Source organism: Pomacea canaliculata, linkage group LG4 (assembly GCF_003073045.1).
Source record: "Pomacea canaliculata isolate SZHN2017 linkage group LG4, ASM307304v1, whole genome shotgun sequence".
NCBI classification, from domain to species: Eukaryota; Metazoa; Mollusca; class Gastropoda; order Architaenioglossa; family Ampullariidae; genus Pomacea; species Pomacea canaliculata.
Genome location: NC_037593.1, coordinates 33553977 through 33567851, shown reverse-complemented (window position 1 = coordinate 33567851; position 13875 = coordinate 33553977). Strand labels below are relative to the sequence as shown.

The window sequence follows — 13875 nt, the reverse complement described above, 5'->3', positions numbered from 1 at the left end:
TCTTCTTCTCTACCTATTTGCCTTTTGTGACGAATCACAACTCAAGCATCGGGCCGGAAGAAGGGCAAAAAATGTACTTTTTTTGTGTTTTGTTTTTGGGGTTGTTTTTTTTTTTTTGCGCCTAAGACACTAAGTTATGATCGATGGTAGCTGAGATCTCTATGAACGGAGTACAGCTCGAAGAGCTAGGTAAACAGCTTCAAATACTTGTGAGCCACCCTCTCCAACGACGGCAGCTCCACGCATCAGGATCGCAACAGCAACACTGGCAATGGCTAGACTAGATATAGGACCTAGCATAGCCATAAGATAAGGTTCACTACCAAGTACAAGCTGTACAAATCCATGGTAGTGCCATCCTGCTCTACGGATGTGACATGCGTATTCTGCTCGCCGAGAAGGAAAAGAGAATCCATTAGAAAACAAGTGCCTGAGGAGAACCAAGGACTTTGTAGAAACAAGATGGCCACAGTCGTAGGACACCAGGAACCTCTACTTTCAACAGTCAAGTGACGTAAACCGGTCTTCTTTGGCCATGTCACCCTCACGACACCCTGTCGAAGACTGTTTTTTCAGGGTGTCTTGGACATCACGGTGGCCAGAGGAAAAAAACGGGCTTACGAAAGTCAAGACTGTCGCCCACAATATGCCTACTGTGGTGGGCCCTGTCAGCTTCCCCGCCAACCACAGGTGCCGGTCAAGGGACGACTGTCAGCTGCTGCGTATCTATGTGGTTCCCCTAACGACCGGTGCCGGTCAAGGGACGACTGTCAGCTGCTGCGTATCTATGTGGTTCCCCTAACGACCGGTGCCGGTCAAGGGACGACTGTCTGATACACAGCTGAGGTCACGCCAGAGGTTAAACACACTTGTTGGCCAATCAGAGAAGAGCCCCTGTTGGTTGCACTTGACGACTTCCGGTGACGTAATGGCCTGTGTTTCCGTGTGAGGGGCGGTCTGCACTCTAGTCTTGTCATGGCAGCTCCACAAGCAGTTTTGTGTACTCTTACTTATTATTCGCTTGAATAAGAAATATATCAGCATCTCGCCCCAAACCCCAATTCCACACTAACATCCGCGAAGAGAACCAGGAACTGTTTTTGTTGTAACTTCTCATTTCTCGCTATCTCGTGCGCATGCCCAAGGTGACGCCATTTTGCGGCCGAAAGATTTCTGGGTTTGTTCATTGACAAGCTTACTTCACACACCAGCTCCACACTAGGAGGCCAACATTGAAAGGCTCAGATGACAGGTGAGGAAGTGCTATTGTTGGCGAATACTAGATTATTAAACACCTCTTTCAAACGTGTTTGATTATTTTGAGAGTACTGCCCAGAACTTGCCCTCAGTATCTCCAGTGTCATCTTGCAGACGAACAACTGTTTAGAAGTTGTCTCATAATTGCAAAGACACAAATAAGCTTTCCGCGGCGCCTTCTCACATTAGTTATCAATTATTAAGAGTGCTTGTTAGCGGTTTTATAGCTTTCTTATATTTCACCTGCACGACGCTTCGAACATTTTTTGATTATTTTGAAGAGCTAATCAGATACAGATAGTGGCCTTGTTGTGGTCCTTGGCCTGGTGTATCATCAGCTAATGTTCTCTTGCATTGTCAGCAGTCATGAACAACATTTGGCTTTATTTAAATGTTCTCTTTTCTAATATGCCGTCTTGACAGTTTCTTAGTAAATGTTTTGAATTCGCAAACCGTGACTAAGACATCAAAATAATCTAGGGACTTTGGTGACTTTGTTTCAGTTGTTGCTGAGAAACATTATCAGAGTTAGGACAGATTTGTTAAAACTATTTTACATGACACTCCATTAATTTTGCATTAGTAGTATATCATTTTAACAATAGTGTGTCCAGAGTTATTAGCTTGTAATGCACAATGCTCTGCGGTGTTATTTGCTCTCAGTTAAACATGTTAGTAAGGGAAGCTTAGAGCGTTGGTCTAAAAGTGCAGGGGCTATTTTTCAGATGTATCAGATGTTATATTATTATGATAGCTTTTTCAAAGGAAAGTTAAGGAGGCCATGTAGCTAGAAATGACTAGACCATGCCTAATCGCTTCTCTGGTTAAATCTTGTCATCATTTGTCTACAGAAAAAACAGTTTTATCATTTCTTGACAAATGATTGCAATCATCTCAAAAAGTAGAATGCACCTTTAATTGAAAGTCTTTATAGCGCAATCTGGCATAGTGATAAAAATAGGATATTCTGTTAGATAATCACTTTTAGTTTAAAAAAAAGCACAAATCCTTTAATGATCTTGGGCTGTCTTATTAGAGAAATCTATCAGTGATGATGTTTTGGTTTGAAGAAGAAAACAACAGTAGACAACCTTTAATTATATAATTACCAGTAATATCTCCAGCAAGGAAATGTAAATGTCCAATTTTAGTTGTAAACTATCAGTGAAATAATGTTCACTTGCAAAAACTGTCAAATAGTTTGAATATCCCATCAGAATAGCAGATACAAATTACAGCCACTAAAGATCATTTGGATTTACGGTCCCAGATGTCTGAAACATGCTGCCTGCACATTAAAAAAAATGCTACGCCATCAGAGTCATTTAAAAAAACAGTATTTATCTTTACCACTTTGCCTGTAACTAAAAGATATTTCCACTGTACATTGATGGTTATTGTTATAGCTGCACATTTATTATGTGTGGCACCTTTCAAACTTGTGCATGTATGCTTATGATATTGGCCTGTGTATGCATGCAGTGAACATTTGATGTCTGTATTTATACCTTTATAAAGCACTTTTGGGGGAACAGTGTCATGTAAAACATTTTATTATTTATGGTTTATTTTAGAAATGTGTAAATCATGTAAGAATGATCCAAATCACTAACAAAAAATTTTCCAAGAGTGAAAAAATATAAAGACGGTGTTGGCTGGAGACATTACACATTTTGTAACAAAGCAGATATCGAAAGCTGTTATTTTGTCATTACTTGTTATCAGATATATTGGTGATGATACCACATAATAATAATGTCTGTATGAGTATGTATGTATGTGTGAGCAAAAGAAAAATTTCTGTCTTGGGTCTCCTCGACAGACAATAAAGTCTAATTTGATTTGATAATCACTAAATTAGTATCTAGTCATCGGGGATCATTATGATAATGTTAACATGTGGATCGATGTTAATTCTTTCTGTAGATAGTAAAACCTACAAAAAATTTTTACTAGCCAACCAGAAAGCCCCTCTATAGATACAAACACTGACAATTATTTAAATAGTTCACTGAAAAATATCAGATTTGGCAGAAGTGTTCAAATGCAATTTAAAATAAGAAGTGTTGTTAGAAGCTGTCTACGTGCAGTTTATTCGTCTATTTAATAAAACATGTTCCAAGGTCATCAGATTCATATTTGGAGTGTCTCTATCTGCTGTACCATCTATAACATATACTGACAGCATCATAGAAAGCCTAACTAGCATGTTACTGAGTCTTTGTCAAAAAATGACCATAACTCTTTATAACACTCATAATAAATTTTTGTATTAATAACAACAGCTGTATTTTAAATAAGTACATGCATAACATCAGTGTAATGGTCTGAATGCATGTGAATGATGTCACAAAGATTTTTGACATGAAAAAAAGAGTGTTAGTGAATAGAAGATGAAGAAGAATCTTTTGAGAAATAGGAAAAAAAATTAAGATATTTCTGTCATAGCACTATAGACCCAACACCATCAATATCTAAAGTAAGTTGTGCTGCACCTGCTGGGAGGAAGTGGAGACTGTTGCAGATTCATGGAAAAAAGAAAGTTATTCACTAAGGATAAACCATTGTTCTCATAGTGTTGCTGAGCCAGTGCATTCAGCCCAGATTCAGCCCTTGAGAGGGAACGAAGACTGGAAAAGTGTTATTCCGTTGGATATTAAGTGACGTGAGTGAACTTCACTTATTTCTTAACCTGGAAGACATTGTTTGGATATCTTTGGACAGAATCAGAAACCCTTTATGGAGATAAGAACATTGTGCGGAAAAGGGAAACAATAATGTTGGTGTGAAGAAATACTCCGTGCCATAAGTGCCAGCACGTGACTGGATGGATCTATGAGTTGGTGTTCCAGAGAGATTTTTTAAATGAAAATGTTAATGACTGTTAGTGATCTCACCTGGGATTTGGTTTGTCAAAGTTTCATTTATTTATTTGTTAATTGTTGTAAGAATAGTTAAAAGAAAGAACACTAAACGCTTGCAGGCCTGAGTGACGAGGCTTTGACGTAGCAATTGTGATGCTGCATAACTCAAAGACAATAACTTTGCTGCTGTTGAATTTATTTTAGTGAATGATGTCACAGTAGATGGAAGTTTATCTCCTTTAAGTATTCTAGCGTGCATGCCTTAATGTTGACTTCCTGACAGTGTTGGCAGAAACATTCAGTTTCACTTGTGTCTTTGAGAAGAACATTTTGGTTGACTATTATTATTAATGTTATTCTAAGATGCATGCCTTGGTGCTGACTTAGTGGCAGTTTTTGGCAAATGTATACCACCCATGTGCTTAGGAAGAAACATCTTGGCTGATTTTAAAAAATAATTTTGGTTGTTAAATTTAATTCCTTGAAAATTGAAATTTCCTATGTGAAATGATTAACATATGTGCCATATAATTTGATATTTATCTAATATACCATAGTGTTTGTGAAATTTTATGTCAGGTTTAGATTGAGAGGCATGCTTAACATGTGCTGGCAATAACAGATCCTATTGGGGTTTCCTCATTTGAGAACCTGACCCATTGTTTGTGAACTTCAGTATTTCTATAGCCAGGAGACTTCAACTACCTTGTCCTGTGTTCACAGAGCTTCTCCTACAAGCAGCTGTGTAATCAAGGGAAGGTGGTGGTCACCTTGCCAAGGGAGGTGATCTAGGCAGGGCCATGCCGCTGCTGCCCAGGCCAGGCAATGCCAAGGACCCACAAGTAGCTGGCCTTTTCAGCCAGGAAGATCCAGAGAGGATCTTTACAGACCTTCGAGAGATTGGCCATGGCAGTTTTGGTGCTGTCTACTTTGTGAGTAAAAGTTAATGTTGTGTACATGTCTTTTATGATCAGAAAATTTATTACAAGAGAGTCAGGAATATTTAATATCTCGATTCGGATAAGGCATGACTTTGTCTGATTTAGTCTACAGTCTTGTTTGTAACAGTCATGTTTTTGTATTATCAGTCATTTTAACCAGACACAGGGTGACATCACTCTGACACCATCGTAGGCCTATGATTTCTTTCTGACCAAATCTGTGGCATATATCGCTGCATAATTTTATTTTTAACATCTGCATGATTCTGGCAAAACCTCCATGTTCTGGCCCGCAAGATTTTATATCATGTCGAGTGTGACCCTCATGTGAGAAAAGGTTGGGCACCACTGATCTAGACTAGGAAAAAAAAAATGTCTAAAGTCTAGTTTCGACCCCAATGACCTCACCCTGTCAAAAATTGCCATTATATAGCCTTAGTTACTGGCATGGCATAAAAGTCAAATAACCATCACCCTCTTCATTCCTTATCAAAGATGTTTGAAAAAAACCTGTGCTTCATTAACTACACAACCACGTAACTGGTTCCACTGAGACTACATTTCTTTATGATTTGTTTGCCTATGATCCCTGCTTACATTTTAGTGTTGTCTGAGGCATGATGTGTCAGGTGCTTTTGACATATTAGATCATGTCCTTCTCTATTGACTGTATGGGACCTTCATTCTTTGTGGCACTCTTCTTTGATAGACTGTAGCCAGTCCCTGGTTTGATAAACACTACTTCTGTGACTTGTATGTTGATTCCCAAGGCTCAGTGCAGTACTGTATGTGCAATACATTTGTAAATATGTTAGGGCAGTTAGAGACCACATTTAAATACATGCTAACAGTATATTGATAGTAATAGGATTTATACAGCACATTTCTCAACATGGAGGCAAGCTCGGTGAACTTTACAGGAGGCAAGGGGCCATTGGTAATGATGCCATGTTATAAATATGGGCATGACAAACAGGCTAACTTAATTAAACATATACAGTGAACATTGCCAGGAACACAAAGGAAGACAGATAGGAGTAAGGTGGAGAAAGAAACAGTCATGGTAGACTGATTTGTTAAAAGTTTTAAACCCTGACCAGAAAGAGTGTAGCATCCCTACTGTGCCGATAGAAGCAAGGTATTCTACGCACACATACACAAAATCAGTCATCTTTTATACATATTTAGGCATCCCAACAGCATCACCATAGATGTTACTGCCAGCTGCATCAGGCTACATCTTAATACGGATGAAATCAACGCAGTTGAATACTTTTAGCAGTAGTGGTGGTACCAAGTACAATGTGTTTCAATATTTACACCTATCGACCTACATTAAAGACAACCATCACTGACACACCATTTTAAAGAGGGTTTTGTTTTTTTTAAAATATTCAAGTGTTGTTGTTTGCGAGAAATAATAGTTTTTATTTTCTTGTACTAAGAGATAGTTACTGTATAGAACGGAGAGATCATATCGTGAAAGTAGATCACAAGGCAGAAATAAAAAATTATTGACACAATTTATACAAAGTGGCAAACAATGCAGTATTTTATTAGAACATACATTAAACTTTATATGTTAGTTACTATTATATTTTCAGTTGTTAGAGTACAAATCCTTGTAAGACTGAATAACCTGCAACTGTCTCAAACATAGCTTTTGCTACAAAATGTCAACATGAATATCTTAGCATCTTATCACATCTTCCTGCTCTGTAGGCAAAATGCATTGGGTGAAGATGTTTATCAACATCAATTATAACTACTACTTAATAATGTTTTTGAGTTTTCATGCTAAGCAAGGTAAGTGCAACTGGTCTGAAGTCATTGGGTTGTCTAGGCCTTGTGATTTCTGGGATAGTCACAGTGTAGGGAAGTTGCCAAATATCAGGTATATGGCTGGGATTGACAAAGATCTTGCTAAGAGATATGTTTTAAAGAGTCTAAGTTGTTTGGCATGGTAATGTATAGTGCACCCAGAGATCCCACACAGGCCAAGGGCCTTCTTAATGTTTCTTCGAATGGATTTCCATTCCTAGAAAAAAGAAAATCTCAGGTTGGAACTGGGATGGAAAATAACAGCTACTGAAGAAGGGTCGGAATGAGGAATCTTAAAATTGACAAAGACAATTCATTTTATCGTCAATGATACAATGAGCCAGTAAGAATAGTTATTGCAGTTGTTTCCCTTAGGGAAACATTTAGTGAGTCTGCAGATTCATTTTCAATCAACCAGCAAAGAAGTGCTGGAAGATGCAAGAAGTCTTTAATAAAGATGACCATAAAGACTTTTCTTCAGCTTTAAAAATCAACCAGCCTGCCAATAAGTTGTGGGAATGGCAGGCTGAGACATTAAACAAAAACAGACTGCTTGTAGATGTGTCTGTATGGTGAAAGTAGTGCTTCCACTTCTTGATTACATGCTCACTTTCTCGTTATAAAAAAGAATTTTCCTGAATTTCTGCACCAGGGAGATGTGGCCCTATACTACAGAAATTGGGGATTCCACTTCTTGATTACTATTTCTTCTTCTCTCTTTCATGTTAAGAAAAAGAATTTTGATGAGTTTCTGTCAGAAGATGTTCAAATTGACTAAGACCATTGTTGGCTGTCCCTGGGTACTCTGGTTTTTCCACCCTGTGTGTTCTATATTGTGTTGTATGTTTGTATGTGTAAAAAAGCTTTGGGCCTGGTTGTGGAAATGAATCTCTAAATAAATATGAACTGTTATTTTGTTACTATTATGTAACGCATTTTGAGTCACATTTGGTGCAAGAAAAGCAGGACACACATAAACCTTCAGCAGCCAAGACCTAAAGGCTACTTGAAGCAGTGACAATACAACTTCACCAAAAGGCAAGAATCAATGCATACTGCCTAGACACAAGTAGAATCAGCCATGCTGCCAAGAAACAAGTATAAGCAACAGAGACTACCAAAATCAGCACAGACTGCCAGACACAAGCCAGATCAGCAGACTGCCAAGGAACAGGCAGAATCAGTACACACAAAGGTCTGTTCTGATCATCCCCAGGCAGACCAGCACAAACATAAGAAATAATAAGAGTGCTAGCAGTATAGAATTCTTACAGTCCATATGGAAGGAGTGCACTGTCCCCCAGCAGCCTTAAGATGCCAGCATTGTCCACATTTACAAATGAAAGTGCAATTGTCAGTCCTGTGATAACCCCAACAGAGGCATTTTTTTTTTTATAATTCATAGCAGGCAAAATCATGACAGGACTCCTGAATCGCCTTCTCATCATCTGGAGAAGGACATTCTTCCTGAAATCCAACGTAGTATCTGTGCTGGGCGTTTCACAACAGACGTGATTTTGCTACCCTTCAACTTTAGGAAGAGTGACAGGAACAGGATTGCAATTTCCATACAACCTTCATTGACCCAACCAAGGCCTTTAACATAGCAGAGATGATCTGCAAGATAATGGAGAAGTTAGAGTGCCTCCACAAGTTTGCTAGATTTGTCCAACAGTTCCACCCAAAGTCTTCGCTGTCACCGATGATGTAACTTACAGTTAGTACCCCTTGCAATCATTATCAGGAGCCCCACATCACAGTGAAGGGATGCAACCTCTCAAGGCAGATAAGCACTTCATCTACTTAAACATTTTGTGGAGAGTGCGTTACAAATGTATGCGAGCGTGTATAAACATCTAAAAACTCGCTCGCTGCACTCTTCAACCTTTTTCAAACAAAAAGGTCCGGCCAACAATCAACACCTTTAATGTTTTAAAAAATGAATGATATTGAAATGAGAGAAAACACTAAAACTGTTCTATTGCCTACTGTCTATACACACACACTATAGATGCAGAAGTCCGGCGGACGGACGAGTTATAGTCAAGATGGTATATCGTCGGTACGGTCTGTTGTCTGGCAAATTATATCCAAACGAATCCCTAGGCGGTTATGTCCTAACGTGTCCAAACGAATGAAACGTTAAAGCTGGAGATCAAAATGCTCAAAGTCCAAGGCAACACCCGCTGTATCCCTTGTGTTGGTGTAGTCACTATAGTCCTCGTCGGTAGGAAGGTGTTGTTCAGGTCTACCCTTCAGTAGATAAGTTTTAACGACTGTTATGTATAAATGCCAATGCGTCCAAGGTCTGTCCTCCACACAGATACCCGCTGTATCCTTGTGCTGGTGTAGTCGCTATACTCCTCATCAGTAGGAAGGTTCAGGTCTACCCTTCAGTAGATAAGTTTTAGTATCCGTTGTAATGTGATGCTAAAACTTCGTGAGTCTGTCCACAACACAGATCTTCCGCTGTATACCCTCCCTTACCAATATAGACATTACACTTCTCCTCAGCAGACAAGGCGATGATTCAGCTCCACCTCTTATGGGGATGAACGTTGGCTTCTGTTATCAATGTCGTGCTATGCTTCAGAGGTCTTACTCCTCAAGCTGCTCTTCTCTCACTCCCAGGGAAACATTCCAGGGTTAACTTTCCCCTCTACTTCTTTTGACCAATCAGGCCATTAGCAACTAGGTAACTAGGACGACTGCTTAGCAATCCTTCGTGGGGTCCATGCTGACCAATCATAATCTCTGTACCGTGTAGTTGGCATGGCTTCCACCTCAATTGGCCATAGTCGCCGTAGTTGCGCCTTGTCAACTTTCCCTACGTCAAAACACATCGAATGACGTGAAATAATCCGCGTGGGGATTGCGTTAGCATTCGCGTGACTGCTCTCCCCTGGTATTACAGACAACAAACAATTAGAACAAAAAAAAAATAACATTCGGTTTGAATCGCGAATCGTTAACCTGGGCAACACTTTTGCAAACATCACTGGTACAAAGTCACCAAAGCAAGTGCTGCCCATGGCAGACTTCACAGAAATGTCTAATAAAATATAGTGGTCTCAACCTTATCACCAAGCTAAAAGTCTGGGAGTGTAGTGGTCACTAAGGTCACCTCCCTTTCAGACAAGATGTCTCCATGAGCTGCCGCATTTTGGCTATTTAAAAACAAAATTATACAAAAATAACTATACATCACAAAACTGTAATTAAATATCACATTTAGCTCACTATACCACAAAGAATTTAAATTTGAAAAGCCTGGCTGTCCTGTTGTACAAAGCAAAGGAAGTAACTTGTAGAGAAGTGATTCAGCATTAAAATGAACTATTGTTTGTTCCTGCACCCTTAACAGTTTGCAAATTAAATAATAAAAGCACTGTACACGTTTGTTCAGAGTGACTTCTTAAACAAGCAAGTCACTTTCCAGGTTAATTGCAATGAGTTAACCTTATCACAGGTTGAAAGTCTGCAATAATCCCTCCCACCCTCCTGCAATCTGGACAATCTTCATCAGACAACCCAAGCATCATTTATACAAAAACTACCTTCCTCTTCTGATTCACATCTGTTAGTAGGATAGGATCCCCAGTGCTGTTGCCAAGTCCTAAAGCATGCCTCCATTCCCAGCATGCACACCCTGCTGAAATGGCAAGCTAGATGGGCTGGACATCTGCATGTTGAAGCAGTTGCTCAATAGAGAGTTGCACCAGGACAAGCACATGGAGGGCAAAAAAAAAAATCCATGCTACAAACACAACCCAGGGAGCAACTACAGCTGAGGCCAGATGTGTCACAGTAGCCAGACAGGGATGTGCTGCACATAAGGCCAGAATGTCCACTCTGATCAACTTCTCATGTATGCTGTACATGTGGGAGATTGTACCAGGCCCTGATCGACCTCATCAGCCACCTCCCAACCCATCATCACTGATACTAATCTACATGTACCTTTTTTGTGAAGTCATGATCACCAACTGACACATAAAAAGCTAACTCAGTATTAAACTCTTGTGGTCAAAATACAGTTAAACTATGAAAAATTCTTGGTGTAAAAGGTGAACATAGTAGGTGGGTGAAACACATGGAATAAATATACATGATGTCCATTATTTAATGCACATGAAGGAATATCCAATTTCTTTCCCAATTTATGGACACTTGTAGAAAAATAGCATCTGTTACATAGTGATGTCATGAAAGATGCTTGAAATTTTGTAGGTAACCACTGCTAGCAGTAATTAGCTGTATCTTAATATAGAACAACAAGAACTGTGGCAGGGGTCGAAGTTAGATGGTCCTTTTCTAACCATGTTTTAGCAATAGTTCTCATTCACTGACCAACACCTGTGGTAGTATGAAACACTTTTTTTTCTCCTCCTCACAATTACTTTTATCTTCCCTCCCACCTCATATTCCCTAGTAATCCTCTCCTTCCAGTGCGAGATTGCCTGTTAAGCACTTTTCTTTCTCAAACTGAACAACAGCAACTCTGTATCACTTACTTAATAGAAACCCAGGATGCTGACAGTTTATACTCATTAAGAAATCTGTGTGTGCAGGCCCGTAATGTACAGACCAAGGAAATCGTGGCCATCAAGAAGATGTCCTATAGTGGAAAGGGCTCCCAAGATGTGAGTTCTAGTCATATGATTTGAAGTTGAAATGAATAATCAGGGATGTTTCTTTACAGCACATCCAGATGGTATGTGCTATGTTTTAGGATTATCCTTACCTGAAAGTCATTATTCTGTCAAAATATGCACCGCTGTATTACATAAATTATTTGTTGTTATAGTTCTTGTATTTGTGTTGATTCGTGAAAATATAGTGAAAATTTGGCAGTTAAGTTCAGCTGTATGCTGGTGTATTACACAAGAAACGTAAACATCACTTATGTTGAAGACTAAGCCATGCATAGTTTGCTTTTGGTTGTTGCCATGAACAGTGTTTCCTTCTCTCTGCTTCTGTCGCGTGTGTGCATGTGCATTTAGAAATGGCAAGACATCATCAAGGAAGTGCGATTCTTGGGACAACTCAAGCACAAAAATGCTATTGAATACAAGGGGTGCTACCTGAAAGAGCATACAGCCTGGGTGAGTAATGCTGCATGTGGCCAAAATAAGGGAGATCACTTCATTAATTATTTTACTATAAATTTTATTTTGCTAAGATCTGTAACAACTAAGTTGTCCAGTTTTTGTGTGTTGAAACTCGTTCAAAGAAAGAAGTGTTATGATGCATGGTGGTTATCAAATATCAGAGTGACAACACAAAAGTATTATGTGAATTCTGTGTCTCTTTCTAATAAGATATTGAAGAATTTTACATATTCTATTGCCTGTAAGTATAAAAAGAATTATTCTTCATTGCCTGCGTCACATTCCTCCGTTGGATGCATAATTACAGCTTGAATGATGTTACTGTCTATTTTATTAAAAAGATCCAAAACTTTTTTTAGCAATATAGTGTCTTTCTATGTTTCAGCTGGTTATGGAATATTGTCTAGGTTCTGCTTCTGATATAATTGAAGGTAGGTGCACAGAGGATATAAAATCTCTTGTAGGTGTTTGCAGTGGTTAGTTTTTAACCTGTAATAGTGTCTGCAAGATAACAACCTAAGCAGCTAGAGCTCTATTTATCATTCAGCTCTGCGCTTTAAAGGAATGGAACATTTTCAACAAATAGCAGAAGAGTGGCTTTTAAATCATTGCACACACTTTACCAACAGCCTTCGTCTCCTCTACCAAAATATGCCATGCATTTCATCAAATCCATAAGCAGCCATAATTTCTGTTTCAATATGATGGTTTACCAGATGACAACAGGTGATAGGATGAAACGTCTGTTGACTGATGTAGGCCATTTTGCTAGAGTTCTCTCCTTTGACCACTTGGAATGTCTAGAGTTCTCTCCTTTGACCACTTGGAATGTGTACGCACACACCCACCCCTCAAAAACCAAGCACTGCTCAGTTTTGTTCCACCTTAAAGAGATTTTGTGGTTTAAAGAGATTTTGTGGTTTGAATAAAACACAAGTGTAATTTTTTTTTTTTTTTTTGGATTGATGCTGAGTATGGTTTGACCTGGTGGTCAATTATTTTGTTGATGGATTGGGTTGTTGGAAAAGTCATGGCGAATTTTTGCATTAGATTGCGTTAGTTCATTTTTGGAAGTACTAGAGTTGTTCACATCTATGTTATTGTATGTCTTTTGACAACTGGTAGTTGAAACAACTATTCTGAAACAATAATTGAGCAATTTAGTTAAGTTTTACAGGTATTACAAGTAGTTTAAGATGATAGACCAAACTGTGTATTTTACCCATATTTTACTTCCATAAAGGGAAGAGCATGCATCAAGCTTGCGAAAAGTTGCATAAAGTTTATGGTCACAATGCCATACGTGAACGTCAGTGCCAGTAATTGTGATCTCAAGGATGCTTCTCTGTTATGGAGGTTCACCAAGGTTGATGATGTCACATTAAAGACATTGATCCTGTCACGACCGGCCATCGGACTTGCACGTTCTTTCAAAGGATAAACACGAGATCACTTCAGGTTGGGATGTCCATTTAATATTACACACGAAAAACTTCAAACATAAATAACCATACATATGAGAACACTTACGGTTACTGTTCGCCAGGGTCACCTCATCGAACATCAAAAGGTCCGGCGTATCTCAGTCCACGATGAGCGAACAGGTTCCGTACGCACTCCCGAACACACTAATACACATATTCCATCAAGATATCTGTAGCTGGCACACACAAAGCTACACCAAGAACATACTCCAAACTGCGAGTCCGGACGCTGGGGTCGCGGAACAGCGCGGCTGGACGTCGACGGACGGAAATCCGCCCCGGACGCCCGACTCAGGATGAAACAAGCAGAGGGAGGCTCTCAGGCCTGGCTGTTGCTAGGGACTTCACTTGTACACCTTAGTGGGTCTCTCCAAAAGTTAGGATGAAACAAGCAGAG

The 13875-nt window shown here is 39.3% G+C and overlaps 1 protein-coding gene across 5 annotated transcripts in view; it reads left to right on the top strand.

Moving 5' to 3' along the window:
* Positions 1 to 905: 905 nt before the first annotated feature.
* The window catches only part of LOC112561994 (serine/threonine-protein kinase TAO1-like), a 49735-nt gene continuing 36765 nt past the window's right edge, over positions 906 to 13875 (top strand). For 3 of the 5 annotated variants that reach the window (XM_025234901.1, XM_025234902.1, XM_025234899.1), the window contains exons 1-5: positions 906 to 1252; positions 4845 to 5053; positions 11455 to 11526; positions 11887 to 11988; positions 12380 to 12425. In XM_025234901.1, the coding sequence (XP_025090686.1) occupies positions 4922 to 5053; positions 11455 to 11526; positions 11887 to 11988; positions 12380 to 12425 (352 nt within the window). In that variant the 5' untranslated portion in view covers positions 906 to 1252; positions 4845 to 4921. Of the gene's footprint in view, positions 1253 to 3833; positions 3923 to 4844; positions 5054 to 11454; positions 11527 to 11886; positions 11989 to 12379; positions 12426 to 13875 lie in introns of all 5 variants that reach the window. The other 2 variants (XM_025234900.1, XM_025234903.1) reach the window with 2 other exon arrangements.